Source organism: Hippoglossus stenolepis, chromosome 10 (assembly GCF_022539355.2).
Source record: "Hippoglossus stenolepis isolate QCI-W04-F060 chromosome 10, HSTE1.2, whole genome shotgun sequence".
In the NCBI taxonomy this organism is placed as follows: domain Eukaryota; kingdom Metazoa; phylum Chordata; class Actinopteri; order Pleuronectiformes; family Pleuronectidae; genus Hippoglossus; species Hippoglossus stenolepis.
Window position 1 is genome coordinate 1,329,375 of NC_061492.1, and position 15,911 is coordinate 1,345,285.

The window sequence follows — 15,911 nt, forward strand, 5'->3', positions numbered from 1 at the left end:
CGTAAGACCCCGTTCACACCTGGTATTAAACTAAGATCTGTATCCAGATGAGGAAACAAATAATCTTTTATGTTGTGTTATTTTGTGCGTAATTCCTATGGCAAAAATTACATAAAACACACAATATCAAAGCCCAGAACGAGGCTTCAAGCCTCTGCAGCGGCACAGGTTCGATTCCGACTTGCCATGTGTCACCCCCCATTCTCCCTCTGTCCCCCTTTCACATCCAACTCTGTCCTATCAAACAAAAACTAAATATATATATATATATATATATATAATCATTATGATTATTGTTATGCATCTGTATGCAAACTTATGCAGAAGTTTCTGAAACCTGAATTCTCTAAAAATCAGAGGGCGACTCCTCTCGTTGGATGTGAGGACAAAACTAAATGTCCTCACACTGAAGGTTTAAAGCTCAAAGACTGAGGACGAAGACCAGGATCACACACACACACACACACACACACACACACACACACACACACACACACACACACACACACACACACACACACACACACACACACACACACACGTCTGCAGTGCAACAGCTGCCAGTTGTGAGAGCAGCAAAGGAGAGAGGGGGGGAGAGAAGTGAAGGTTAAGGCTATTTCCTGGAAAAGAAAAGGTGTTTCATCATGAATATAATAAGATATTCTGATTGTAAAACCAGGAAACTGACAAACTTTTAACCTGCGAGTGTTCAACGAGTCCTTCGAACTGAACAGCAGAGCCTGTTGTTGTGTCACGTATGTCTGATCTGTGCTCTCTGTGGCTACCGACGGTTTTCATGAGCCTCAAATTTAAATGTTCAAGTTCAGTTCTCAGTTTTACAGCTGAGTCTTTGTTTGTGATCGTGACGACCTTCACTTCCTGATCCCAAATCCTAAAAATCACCTCCTTCCTTCCTGAGTTGAAAAGGTCGACTGAACCAGAGTGACTCCTGCTTCCTGCTTCCTTCTGTCTTCGCCTCCTTCCTTTCCTTTCATATACATATCTATCGCTCTGATGCGCTCCCAGGATTCCTGGCGCAGCGGCAACAGTGACATCAGGAGACGGAAATATCAGGACAGCCGGACGCTGCAGCTCCTGGACGTGTTTAAATAAAACTTCGTGGGACACACAGATCACGTTCATGTAAAAACCTGAAGGTGCATGTCGACGAACAGGATTTAAATTCTGGAGCACAAGAGGAGTAGAGAGAGCTAATGCTAAAGTAAAGCCTGTGAGATCGGGGGGACTTGAACTGAGTCACTCACAAAAAGAATAAGAGGATAACACAAAGTTTGATTGACAGATGAAACCACAGCAGCTAAAGATACAACAGGATCTAAAATGAAGTGTTTTAATGCTTAAATACTAAAACATACAGATTGTGGTGCAAATCAAATAAATGGATGTTTTTCTTATTGTTACAAATTCTTGATTATTTTCCTAATTATGTTTTGTTCTTGAAAAAATCTCCGTCTGTGACATTATGGAGTTGGTGTGTGAATCACTAACATTACTGCTGCCTGTCTGTCTGTCTGCTGAACACATGGTGCGTGTGTGTGTGTGTGTGTGTGTGTGTGTGTGTGTGTGTGTGTGTGTGTGTGTGTGTGTGTGTGTGTGTGTTGTGTGTGTGTGCGTGTGTGTGTGTTGCAGCCTCTCCCTCTCTGAGCGACCCAGGACATTCTCCATGCAGCTGTTACACATGCCGCCTGCAGCCGAATGCTAAGAATGGCTGAGAGGCTGACACTGCAACACACACACACACACACACACACACACACACACACACACACACACACACACACACACACGCACACACAGTGGTTGCATCACTATAATCATGTCCTACAGTTGCTCTGTGGCAAGGTCAGGTTATAGAAAGATGCCCTGCAGGCAAACGCATTATAAATATGACGGCGAGACGCAGAGCGAGCGAGAGAGTAGAAGAAAGAAACAAAGCGAGAAAAGAGCAGCGAGGAGAGAAAAGAGAAAGAGAGATCACCGGAGGCGTGAATCCAAATTTCAAACATCAGTCCGCTCCCATCCGCCCGACGCCACGCCCGCCATCAGGTCAGATTAAACACAGGCCCAGTCCAACCTGAATGCTCGCGGGTCGAGGTAACGTCCAATCAGACGTCTCGGTGCCCGGAGAAGCTCACGATCCAAAACGCAGACATCAGCTGCTGACGAACACAACAAACTGTAACCATAGCAACAGATGGAGCCAGGTCAAACGGGTGGCTGACCTTTAACAACTAAATTCATTTCACTACAGATTTCAACGTGTCCAGGAACAAGTTCTGAGATCAAGATGGTGAATCTCCTCCAAACGTTTGAATCATCTCTTTACTCTTTAATCCCAACACACCATTAGAACAGTAAACTCACGTCTGTGTGTTAAATACAGAGCTGGAGGTAGGACGTGGTTAGCTTAGCTTAGCATAAAGACTGGAAGCAGGGGGAACAGTTAGCCTGGGTCTGTACCGAGAGACAACAAAGCTGGGCTCGCCAACCAGACCTGTCAACATCTTTATATTAAATTAAATTAATTAAATAAATGAATGACAACGTGTAATTAATGAGCTTTAAAAGTGTTTGTAAATGTATTTCTTCCTCTTTTCAAGGAACAAATCAGAGATCAGTATTTTCCAAGGGGAAGATACAGAACGTGAACACTAGTCTGTACGTGTGTTTTTATATATTATAAATGTTGTTACGTATACATTTTAAATATTTATGATTCAAATATCAATTTATGATACAATTATTTATCTAGAAAACAAATTCTCACTATTTAACTTAATGAAACACTGAACAAATGTGTTTCAGTGATGTTTGCTTCCTCACAGTGTTGTAATACAGAATATTCACCACAAGATGGCGCTGTCGACCAGGGAGAGACTCAGTGTTCACAGGATCAGCTCTTATTGGCTCAGAGGAATTATTCCAACATGTTAAACACACAAGTTACAAGATGGAGAAAAGACAAACTGAACAATAAGATTTAACAGAGTCACAGTCAGTTCACTGTGGTGACGAGAGAGAAACTCATGATGACTTCTGAGGTTTTGTTTCATATAAAAACACGTTAACATGATTTAAATCAGCTGCTTCTCTGCCTGGTTTTAATTATTTAAAAAGAAAAACTGTGTCTTTTATTTATTTGGTGAAGTTCAGTTTATCAGTAGAATTTGTTTCCGGCTCTGGTGACGAATCAGGAAACAGGAGAAGCTGATAAAAGAAATGGACACAAGGACACACACACATCAGGACACACACACATCAGGACACACACACACACACACACACACACACACACACACACACACACACACACACACACACACACACACACACACACACACACACACACACACACACACACACACACACACACACACACACACACACACACACAGTGTCTGGATGTTGCTAGACGACTGCTGCTGCATGTTTAATTCAGAGAGCACACATGCACATGACATAGACAAGAGAGTTGAGATGAGGAAACAGAGGAGAGGAAGAGGAGAGGAGAGGAGAGAGGAGAGGAGAGGAAGAGGGTGAGGAGAGGAGAGGAGAGGACAGGAAGAGGAGGGAAGAGGAAGGAGGGGAGAGAGGAGAGGAGGGGAAGATGAGAGGAAGAGGGTGAGGAAAGGTGAGGAGACGAGAGGAGGAGGAGGAAGGGAGGAGGAGAGGAGGAGAGGAGACGAGAGGAGACGAGAGGAGACGAGAGGAGGAGAGGAGGAGAGGAGGAGAGGAGGAGAGGACAGAAACCCTGTGAGCCTCCGTGTGGTGAACAAACATCTAAACCATCTGAGTCACCGAAGTTAAAAATACACACTCATCAATAACAGATCCAACATGTGAACTGAACCTCGAGTGAAACAGTGAAACAGTGAAACAGTGAAACAGTGAAACAGTGAATAATCAGACAGTTTCAAACCCTGATGAGCATCAGGGTTTGAAACTGTCTAAAACTCAACAGCACAGAATCTGCACAATGTGAATAAACATGAATAAACGTTCACGTGTCCAAACTGTCGTTTTTCACTCTTCACACCGTCATGAATAAAGTAAATCAAGTGTTTCTCCTCCAAGAGTTTTAAAAAGAGACTCACGAGATTTAAATTCTTCACAGACGCAGTAAATTAATCACGAAGAGCCGAGAACTCAAAATGTCTTTTTTGTGTTGTGATAAAATCCACCTGCGATGAAGAGGAGGAGTCTGACGTGCGACGACGATGATGATGAATATAGAGTTGACCTGCCCACTGACCGGAGTTACACAACCAGAGGTCAACCGTGTGACCCGAGTAAGTCAAGTCATTACATCACACCGAGGCCGGGGAGAGAAGAGGGGCATTGTGGGAAATTTACTGCCTGAGTTGATTCAACTGAAGCTCCAGTGTCTTCATGACACGAGGCGGCTAAACATGTCTGCTTGTTCACGACAACAGAACAAAACCACTTCTCTATCATCCATCCTCATCATCTCCATCCATCATCCCTCCATCATCCCTCCATCCATCCCTCCATCATCCATCCCTCCATCATCCCTCCATCATCCCTCCATCCATCATCCCTCCCACCTCCATCATCCTCATCATCCCTCCATCATCCCTCCATCATCCCTCATCCCTCCCTCATTGCCCACATTGGGCCCACACACCACATATGATGGCACTTGGCTGCTCTGCTCCTGTTTTGCTATTTGGACCATATCCAGCATTTAGCACATGGGCCCCTTCAGTTTCACGTCCAGATTTCACCTGGAGGCTCAGGAGAAGAACAGAAGTGCTGCGTCATTCCCTGAAGTGAACACCTCTGTATTTTATCTGGAATCCTTTGAGGGAAGTTGGAGCCAAAGATTCTTTAGTTCAGATAATAAGTCAAGTCCAAGTCAATCAATATCTATGAGTGGACCCTTCGCTGCAAAGTTCACACACACAACCAAACTAAAATAATGAAATCAAGGTAGATTCAGGTAAAAGGTTCAGTTTCTATCTTTTGAATCCGGGTCACGGACTCTGACCTGGTTTCTATCGACAGGGTCTTAGTGCAGAGACGGTTTGAAAAGACAAGTGAGCCATCACGTGTGTGTGTTGCATTGTGGGACGGCTGAAACAGGTTTACCTTGAGCTGCACCAGGTGGACGTCCACGTGTCTGTTGTCCCCGTCCTGTCCCGCAGAGTGAGTCAGCTGTGTCACCCTGTCGCTGGTCGCTCTCAGCCACGTCTCGATCTCCGGCAGGTGGAGGACCACCTTCCAGTCGGCTCCGGTGTGGAGGGGCGGAGGTTTCTTTGACCTGCAACCACACACACTGTGCATCAAGATAAACACACTGACGACAACCTGCTCAGCAACACACAGCAACACACAGCATCACACAGCATCACACAGCAACACACAGCAACACACAGCAGACGTGTGTCTCCTTCTCAGATTGTTTCATCTGATTCCTGTTCAGGGGCAGAAAGTACGGAGCATCAAATATAAATGATTTAAAAAATAAGTTAAATCTAAAGAGCAGAAATGTTTTTATGACCCGTTAGATGTGTTTTTTAACCTTCGCTTTGCAAACTTCAGCTTTTAACTGTAAAGTTCTCAGACATGAAATGTTTCAGGAGTTGGTGTTTCTCCTCTTCTTCATCCTGAGATGTTTGTGTTCTTCTCTCACACGGACTCACTCTGACATGTTACAGACATTTTACTAGGAGGCTGCAGGAGAAGATCCAGAAAATGTCCAGAGACACTGACTCAGACATTTGTTCTCACATACAGAACCTCCAGAACATGTGAGGAACATGTGAGGAACATGTCAGGAACATGTCAGGAACATGTGAGGAACATGTGACGGAACAGAGAACATGTGAACATGAGAACATGTCAGAACATGTCAGAACATGAACATGAGGAACATGTCGAACATGTCAGAACAGTGAGGAAATGTCAGAACAGGAACATGAGAACATGTGAGAACATGGAGAACATGTGAGGAACATGTCTGAAAGCAGCTTAATACAAACTAAAATAATGAGTAATCACTCAGAAGCGTTACCTCTTGGAGAGGTCTCCACTCAGACGAGGTCCATAGCTGGGGCCGGGGCCCAGCGAGGAGGCCCGGTCCTGGGACTGGTGCTCCAGAGCCTGGCTGAGATGGGCAGTGGGGGAGGTGGAGCTGCGGGGGTCCATGGTCGGGGTGACGGGTGTGACGGAGGTGACCATGGGGGACGGAGGCTCGGGGGCCATGGGTGAGAGAGCCAAGATGCTCATGGTGAGAGAGAGACGGTCGGGATTCCTACTGCGGGCGAACGAACGTTACTGTGAACTGGAGAGAGAGAAAAACAAGAGAGACACAGGTGGAGGTGAAAAATAGATTCAGAGACAAGGAAGGAAAACAAGGGTGATGGGAGGATGAGAGGAAAGGAGGTCAAAGGGGAAAGGAAGGAAGCAAGGACAGATGGAAGGAAGCAAGGACAGATGGAAGGAATACACACTGATATATATCTGATTGGCCAATAAGAGCCTGAGGAAGCAGCAGAGTACAGAAGGACCAACACACATGCTTTATAAACAGTCCATTATCTGGAGGAAAGAGGAGCTGGAAACCAGGGGGATGGAGGAGACACACAGTGACAGACACACACACACACAGACACACACACACAGAGACACACACGCAGACACACACACACACACTGCTGCTGCAGTAAAGAATAATCCCAGGTTTTAAATGATCCAGACACGTCTTCATGAGGCAGAAGAACAAACATGTGGTCGGACGACAACAAACTCTTCCTCTTTTTTCTCTTTCTTCCATTCACCAGTTTGTTTTCTCTCTCTCTCTCTCTCTCTCTCTCTCTCTCTCTCTCTCTGTCTCTCTCTCTCTCTCTCTCTCTCTCTCTCCCTCTCTCTCTCTCTCTCTCTCTCTCTCTCTCTCTCTCTCTCTCTCTCTCTCTCTCTCTCTCTCTCTCGCTCCACTGTGTCGTCCTCTCTCTTCTCGTCCTCTAACACATTCAGGCTGTCACAGCATGGCACTGGGCGCACACACACACACACACACACACACACACACACACACACACACACACACACACACACACACACACATACGTCATCTCAGCTGTGGCTTCATCTCCTCTCGAGTTCTGCCAGAACGCAGCGAACAGACAAATAAAAGGATTTGTTCATTCAGGTTCAGTGATGTTAACACTGATTTATAAAACTAAACGTCAACATCAATCAAAGTCCAAAAACTATAATAATGCTCAGTAAAGTCACTTTAAATCCAACAAGCCAACAATTATTCTCTGAGAAAAACAATTCAGCTGTTGAAAGAAAGTGATTTAAAAGAAATCCTGGATCTGCCCCTCGATCCAAAATGAGATGAGTTCTCTCCTGACTCGTGAAGCAGCCTAACACCGAGTTCAGTGGAAATCTGTGGAGTTGCAAACCAACAAACACAGGACAGAGGTGAAAAGGTGGAGGTAACAAAGATTTAATATTCACACATTGATCATTCTGGTAAAAACACCCACAGACCCACACAGACCCACACAGACACACAGACCCACCCACACACACCCACACAGACACACACACAGATCCAGTAACCAGCAGCGTGATGCACTGCAGGCGACGCAGCCTCTGCATCGATCAGCAGCAGAGAAACGTGTTGGTGATGAACTCCGTCTGACTCACAGGAACAACCCAGAACATCGGGCTGTGACTGAAGCTTCACGGCCTCGACTCCTGAAACGTGACGTGACGATGCCCCGGACACGTGACGTCTGTTTTACCGTCGACAGGCTTGATGTGTGTTTTCCTGTCGTACACACGTTATCATGTCGTGATCTCTTCCTTTGCTCCGATACTCTTTGCAGGGTCCGAACCTCCACGCTGTAGTTTCCTCATTCACTGAATTGATGTTTGCTTCTGTATTTTTAATACATTAATACATTCTTTGTCACTAACTATAAAAACTGTAGCTGCTGCATAAGTGGAGGACGCTGTCAAAACTGTTATTTAACAAGAATGAAATAAAATACTAATAATACGAAATGTGTCTTAATAAAAGTCTTACAAAGTCAAAGTTAATAAATTTAGAAATGTCCTTCAAGCTGCTCCAGCTACATGATATTATAAACCATTTAAATGATCGGATTATAAATCCTGTGAGTACTTAAAATAAAAAGATATCATTCCTCACTGCGCAGCGTGAGAAAAGCACTTCCTGTGTCTGAGAGTCGGGATGAGGTCAGTGGGCAGGAACAGATGTGACATCACCAGCGTCACCGCGAGTGAAATCATCAGTCACATGACCCCAGAGAGGGAGCGAGGGAGCGAGGGAGGAGGAGGAGGAGGAGGAGAGAGGAGAGGGGAGAGGAGAGGGAGAGGAGAGAGGAGAGAGGGGAGAGGAGAGAGGAGGGGAGGAGAGAGGAGAGAGGAGAGGAGGAGAGAGAGGAGAGAGAGGAGAGGGAGAGGAGAGAGAGGAGAGGAAGAGAGAGGAGAGAGGAGAGGGAGGAGGGGAGAGGAGAGAGGAGAGGAGAGAGGAGAGAGAGAGGAGAGAGAGGAGAGAGAGGAGGAGGAGGAGGAGAGGAGAGGAGAGGAGAGGAGAGAGAGAGGAGAGGAGAGGAGGAGAGAGAGGAGAGAGGAGAGAGGAGAGAGGAGAGAGGAGAGAGGAGAGATGGAGGACGGACGGTGGGATGTGAAAGGAGCTGAGATGAGGAGGAGGAGGAGGAGGAGGAGAGAGGAGAGAGGAGAGAGGAGAGAGGAGAGAGGAGGAGGAGAGAGGAGAGGAGAGGAGAGAGGAGAGATGGAGGACGGACGGTGGGCTGTGAAAGGAGCTGAGATGAGGAGGAGGAGGAGGAGGAGGAGGAGGAGGAGGAGAGAGGAGAGAGGGAGAGAGAGAGAGAAGGAGAGGAGGAGGAGGAGGAGGAGGAGGAGAGAGGAGAGAGGAGAGAGGAGGAGGAGAGAGGAGAGAGGAGAGAGGAGAGAGGAGAGAGGAGAGATGGAGGACGGACGGTGGGATGTGAAAGGAGCTGAGATGAGGAGGCAGAGTCTGAGAACTGGGATGATCACATGACTGAGACCAGTCATCGTTTCCCATCAGCTGTAACGAGGTTAACGATCACGACTTCTCTTAAAGAGACGCTTTCGTCTCCTATGTGACCTCTGACCTCCGTGATTCTGCTGCCTCACGCTTCACTGTCATTCATCAGCAGTTTGAATTCACTGAGTCAGACATGAGTCCTCCCTTGTTCTAAGGAACTCTGGGTTCTACTCACCACTGATGATAATAAACATGAGAAGAAGCTGTAACTAAATTCACCACTTGCCTCCGTCAACCAATCAAACTGCAGGAAACACAGTCAACACTTCATGGTGTGGATTACCAGGCCAGTGGAGTTGACCTTTGACCCTTTGGACAGAAAATCTCATCTTTTTATCCAGTTTAACAAAATAATTATTGAGTTTTAACCAAAATCCTCGATTTCTACCAACGTGTTTTTACCACAACATCCCAGAGTCTAAATCTGAGGAAATTCCCTGAAGGCATTTCTGAGATATTGTGCAGGATGGACGTAGGGAAGGACGGGAGGATGGAGGACAGAAGGACGGGAGGATGGAGGACAGAAGGACGGGAGGATGGAGGAAAGAAGGACGGGAGGATGGAGGACAGAAGGAAGGGAGGATGGAGGACAGATGGAAGGGAGGATGGAGGACAGAAGGACGGGAGGATGGAGGACAGAAGGACGGGAGGATGGAGGACAGAAGGACGGGAGGATGGAGGACAGAAGGACGGGAGGATGGAGGACAGAAGGACGGGAGGATGGAGGACAGAAGGACGGGAGGATGGAGGACAGAAGGACGGGAGGATGGAGGACAGAAGGACGTTGGACATAAATGCCCCCCCATCAGCACCACCACTACTAATCAGTCATGTGTTAACGACTTAATTAGACAGAACAGGAAATAGGTCACTTTCCTGCAGACAGGGACACGTGAGCGTGTTATCACACACGCACACACATGTACAGTAAATACACACTGCACTCACAAACACACACCATTATATAGAGTTTACTGTGAACACGTGAACTGAATTTGAATATATAAAACAAACATATTCATATCATTAGAGTGTCTGATTGATATAGAGACAAATCAAAGGTTACACAGAGGAACCGAGCAGAGTTTCCAGAACGTTTCGGGTTCAGGTTTGAAGTTTTGACCCCCTGAAGAACTGCTCACGTCCACGTCTCCAAAACACTGACTCCAATCAAGCTATCTGCAGGGAACCAAGACAAGTCCACACAGAGAGAACCTCACCGAACTGGGCTTCGGACCAGGAACAAGGAACCTTCACACTCCACCTTTCCTTTTTTAAATCTTACTCAGGCCAAGATCGAATACGTCTTTTAGTTTTAGAAAAGTTTGGCTTCATTGAATAAAGTAGAAAAAGGGATTTTGAGCATATTTCTCTCAGTGATGGATCAGAAAACAACTTGTTGACACTAAACTCTTTGTGTAGTTTCAGTTTCACGTCGTCGCGCCGACACACACGTCACAGAGAATCTCCGTCTGTCACACACACAGTCGCTGAGCGTTTCAGTTGCAGAGCGTTACAGAAATCATCTTGTTCAACACGTCTAATCCTCACTGATCTGCACGATCCAAAGTGAATCAGTCTGACACGCGGACGTTTAACCGGGATCTGATTCATCGTCTCTTTGAGGGATTAAAGACGAGATTAAAGTCACACAGAGGAAGATTCTTATGTAACGCAGCAGCTGCTTTATCAGCTGGAATCACAGCCGAGTCAACGGGATTCTTCCTCGTCTACTTTGCCGCTGCACGTTTCTACAAATGATCCCAAACACATCTGTGATTCAATAATAAAAAGTATATATATATTTATACAAATGATCTGTACTGCAGTGAACTGACTGATGCATGGACTGGATGGAACCCACTCTCCTACAAACTGTAAACACTTGTTTTATGTCCAGCAGTTCCTTAAACTAAAAAAACTAAAGCAAAGCAATTCATACTTTAGTAGCTATGGACGAATATTGAAGGAAACATGAAACATGTTGAGTCTAACGTAAGTTAAGAATCAAAGTTGCATCTGATTAAGCGAATAAATGACATGGTTAAAAGAAGACAGAGTCCACAGCTGCAGGACGTTTTTCAGGATGTTTGAAGAGCTGCTGCAACATCTGGAAGACGATCGATCCAGAAAAGGCCTTTAGTCACCTTGCATATGGAGCCGGAACAAGTCAATGAGCGGTTTATTGACAACGTATGAGCACAGGAAGCACAGATCCTGATCCACATCGACGTGTCCCTGGGTTCTGAGCAGAGAATCTCTCCTACTCTTTCTACTGCTTCACTTCCATGTGGTCCGTCTGCAGCTCAGTGGCGAACACAGGGAGTCGCTCAGAGGGCCATCGACACGGCTCAGAAAGTCACGGCCGTCTTTCAAGGACCGCTTAAAACAAACTGAAAGACCCTTCACACCCTCCACCGTCACACGTCTGTCTGAGCTGCTGCTGCCACGGTGACTTCACCGGTTTTAAGAATAACTCTGGAGAATTTACTAGAAAAGAGGCGTGTCAGCTCAGAGTCTGTGGAGCGTCTACTGAGCGACGTCTTCCAGCTCCACTCGTCTGCTGCTCAGGAAGTTCAGTGTTTGATCACCTCCACTGGTCAAGACCACATGAGATGTGTGGCTTCATTGTGAAGCTGCGTGCGACATTCTTTCCCAAATACACAAGTACTTCAACCTGTCTGTCGATGAGCGTCTGGACCTTTAAAACATCCATAATGTTTTTACTGTCCTTTAAAACCAAATCCGCATCATCCTCCTGTCAGATTACGTATCGATAACAAGTTAGAGATTTTAATTTGAAAGACATGACAATGCACAAATGTGTTTTCAGAAATGAAACAGATCATGCGGCCAGTGGGTGGGACACGTAACCATGTGTTCCCTAACAACATGTAACCTCGGTAACACCGACTGACACGACAACGCACACATCAGCAACATCCTCAGGACAATATCAGCATCGTGCAACATCCTGAGATAAGCAGCTGCTTCATATTCTGTGTTTAATGTAGTTTTTATAGGTCGACACTTCTATAGATATCCTGCCCTCCATTACATCTCCTCCTCCTCCTCCTCCTCTCACGCTGCCAGCTTCAGATTCACGGCCTCAACCAGCTCGCCATCGACGGGCCACGCCCACAGCTCGCCGGCAGACAGAGGACTCAGACTCAACTCGTTCCTCCGCCGACTTTGTGCTGTGAATTATTCACCACCGACCAAACGCTGCGTGTTTGGGTTGAAGTGGGAGGAAGCATGTGATGCAAAGTAAACTGAGGATGAGGAGGAAGAAAACAGCCATGACACAGACTGCAGCCGCAGAGGTGTGTGTGTGTGTGTGTGTGTGTGTGTGTGTGTGTGTGTGTGTGTGTGTGTGTGTGTGTGTGTGTGTGTGTGTGTGTGTGTGTGTGTGTGTGTGTGTGTGTGTGTGTGTGTGTGTGTGTGTGTCCCAGGGGTCCTCCAGCCCAGCCCCAGTATGAATAATGTATCACAGGGGAGGAAGATGTGTTCTGGAGTTCCAGGTCGTTAATCTCTCCTCCTCTGTCTCAGTCTCTGTATTGTGTTTGTGACCGAGGAGGAGGAGGAGAAGCTGAGGGAACAGTAAACTCAAACAATCCAACGTGTTGCTGCAGCATCAGCAGCAGGATCCTGTCTGCACCACGAGGAAGAAACAAACAGGAGGTTCGTGTGAAATTAGATCAACACTCAAACTGAATGTGAAAGGTTCAAATCTTAAAATTCAATTCCTCGTCAAAGTCTTTTGTGATAAAAAAACAAAACTAGAATTACGACCCTGTGTTTGTGAGTCTCCCCCAAACGGTTCAGTTTCAGTCTTTTTACCGATAAATAGATTATTTTAAAACGGTGCCACAACCGATATTTTATCTTTAAATATAAAAACACAAAACGATGGTCGACCAGAAGAACAACATTTTATTGTTGAAATATAATCTCACAGATTTCTCTACGATTCTTTAACTTCCTGTAGTAACTGATCTTTACTTACAACATCTTGCACAACCCCAATGTTTTATATTTACACACCACAGCAGTTTCCCTGTGTGTAAACCTGCTTGGCGATAAAACCAGATTCTGATTTCCACTGAAAACCTGAAGATGGGGAAACGTGAGGCCACAGGTTTTAAATGTTCCTGAGATATTTGATGACATTTCTCTGTTTTCAATACTTTAATCTAATTTATTGTGTTAATGTGAGTCAAAGCCAAACCTCACTGAAACTCTCTGTTTCTAGTCCATCGCACATTTTCAGAGTAAAGGTTTCCAGCTGTGGAACCTGGAAATTTGAATTTGAGCCTGTGTATTTTCAGTGCTGCTGAAAGAAAGAGAAAGAGATGAGCTGTTCACTGCCCCACCCCGAGGTCTGAGCTGATGTTATCGATACAGAGAGAGGAGGAGGAGGAGGAGGAGGAGGAGGAGGAGGAGGAGGAGGAGAGCTGCTGCGAGGAGAGGAAACATAACGAAAGGAAAACAGGAGAGGAGACGAATGGAAGATGCTAAATGAAAAATAGGGAGGGAGAGAAAGGGAGGATGGCGAGGACAAAGAGAGGAGAGGACACAGGGAGGATGGAGAGGACAGTTCAAGGAGAGACGACACAGGGAGAAGAGAGGAGGACAGTTCAAGGAGAGAGGACACAGGGAGGAGAGAGGAGGACAGTTCAAGGAGAGAGGACACAGGGAGGATGGAGAGGACAGTTTAAGGAGAGAGGACACAGGGAGGATGGAGAGGACAGTTTAAGGAGAGGACACAGGGAGGATGGAGAGGACAGTTCAAGGGAGAGGACACAGGGAGGAGAGAGGAGGACAGTTCAAGGAGAGAGGACACAGGGAGGATGGAGAGGACACAGGGAGGAGAGAGAGGACACAGGGAGGAGAGAGGAGGACAGTTCAAGGAGAGAGGACACAGGGAGGATGGAGAGGACAGTTTAAGGAGAGAGGACACAGGGAGGATGGAGAGGACAGTTCAAGGAGAGGACACAGGGAGGAGAGAGGAGGACAGTTCAAGGAGAGAGGACACAGGGAGGATGGAGAGGACACAGGGAGGAGAGAGAGGACACAGGGAGGAGAGAGGAGGACAGTTCAAGGAGAGGACACAGGGAGGATGGAGAGGACAGTTCAAGGAGAGGACACAGGGAGGAGAGAGGAGGACAGTTCAAGGAGAGAGGACACAGGGAGGATGGAGAGGACACAGGGAGGAGAGAGAGGACACAGGGAGGAGAGAGGAGGACAGTTCAAGGAGAGGACACAGGGAGGATGGAGAGGACAGTTCAAGGAGAGAGGACACAGGGAGGATGGAGAGGACAGTTCAAGGAGAGGACACAGGGAAGTTCATTCAAAAGAGAACATGGAAGCAAAGAATCAGGTTTAACAGCAGGTTTCTTGTTGAAGACGGAACCGACCACGAAGGGTCAGAGACTGAGTAAATACTCTCAACACTCAGGAGTCTGCAACTCTCAAATCCCAATCCACACTTACACGTGCAGCTTTAATGGGGATAAGTTGTAAAGAAAACTTTTGCTCTCTGAGTTTGAGCCAAAGTGTAAATGTTAAAAACTCTGGTTTCTGAGCATCTGTGTTAACGTGTAACAGCGAGCGTGGAGAAGATGACATCACAGTTTTCTTCACACATGAACTCACTGCTGCTGTGTGAAATGAGCACAAACAACAACAACAACAATGTTCAGCGTCTGCATCTGTTTCTCCTCGTCAGGTTAGCAGCTACATGTAGCATCACTGCACCACATTCACAGACGTCTGCCTCAAACTGCGTCTCTCACTCCCTGAGTTTGTTTCACCGAATCAAAAACTCAAACTTTGTCCTCTGGGATAAAAGTGGTGTCAACCGTTTTATGTCCAATAAAAACTTTAATCATGAAACTAAAGTAGAAGTAGTAGTAGAACCAAACTACCAGGTTTAGGATAAAGGATCATTTAAAGTTCGGCAGTGACTCGAGCTGAATGGATTCTTGAATCATTCGTTAGATCTTTGATTTGAATACAGACTGTGATCATTTAGCAGAGGAATCAAAGTGTGTGAAACAGATGTTGGAACAGGATGAAACTTCCCATAGTGCATCACTGTGCTCTCCCGCTAGGCGCTCCGCTGGGCGTGGAGGCGACAGATGAGCAGCTCATCGTGTCGAGGACAAAATGACGACTTCTGCTTTCTGACATGTTTCAGTGACACGTCAAAAATATCTACAAGACATAAACGTCTTAGAAACTGAAACAGAAACTCATATTTATCTTGTTGAAGGTTCTGATGAGATCGGTTCCCCGGGACAAACAATATGATCAAAACTAACATTTACAAACTAATTCTTATTTTCATATAATACATACAAAGCTCTTCCAGATGAACTTGACCTGGATTGCTTCAGTAAACACAAACAGCTTCAGGCTAATTACAGAAGATCCTGAGGGACTCGTTCTTCTGCTCTGGGACTTTCACTCATTATCCATCTCTAATGTGAGACTCTGTTAGAACAGGGAGGACGACGCCAGCCGACAAACACCCATCACTGACCGGAGACTGTCCGTCAGGGTTGGGGATCGAACCCGGCTCGTTTAAGGCACCGGCCCAATCACACCGTTAGTTCAGAGAACAGGTTCATGTTGAATTACACTGACGAGAGTTGGTCATTAACCTGCTAGTTGGGCGATGACTGCAGGTGGAGCACTTACCACATTATACTGAACATACATAACTACAGCACAAGGAACATTTGCAATGGTTGATGGGATATGTAGTTCTTTCACTCTTAAGACACTTATGTCCACAGTC

General features: G+C 46.2%; 1 protein-coding gene across 1 annotated transcript in view; it reads right to left on the reverse strand.

Annotated features, from left to right (window-relative positions):
- Positions 1–15,911, reverse strand: part of akap6 (A kinase (PRKA) anchor protein 6) — a 144,174-nt gene that overhangs the window by 125,248 nt on the left and 3,015 nt on the right. The window contains exons 2-3 of the mRNA XM_035168124.2: positions 6,056–6,325; positions 5,131–5,302 (exon numbers count right to left, since the gene is read on the reverse strand). Coding sequence (XP_035024015.1) covers positions 5,131–5,302; positions 6,056–6,270 — 387 coding nt within the window. The 5' untranslated portion in view covers positions 6,271–6,325. The remainder of the gene's footprint in view (positions 1–5,130; positions 5,303–6,055; positions 6,326–15,911) is intronic.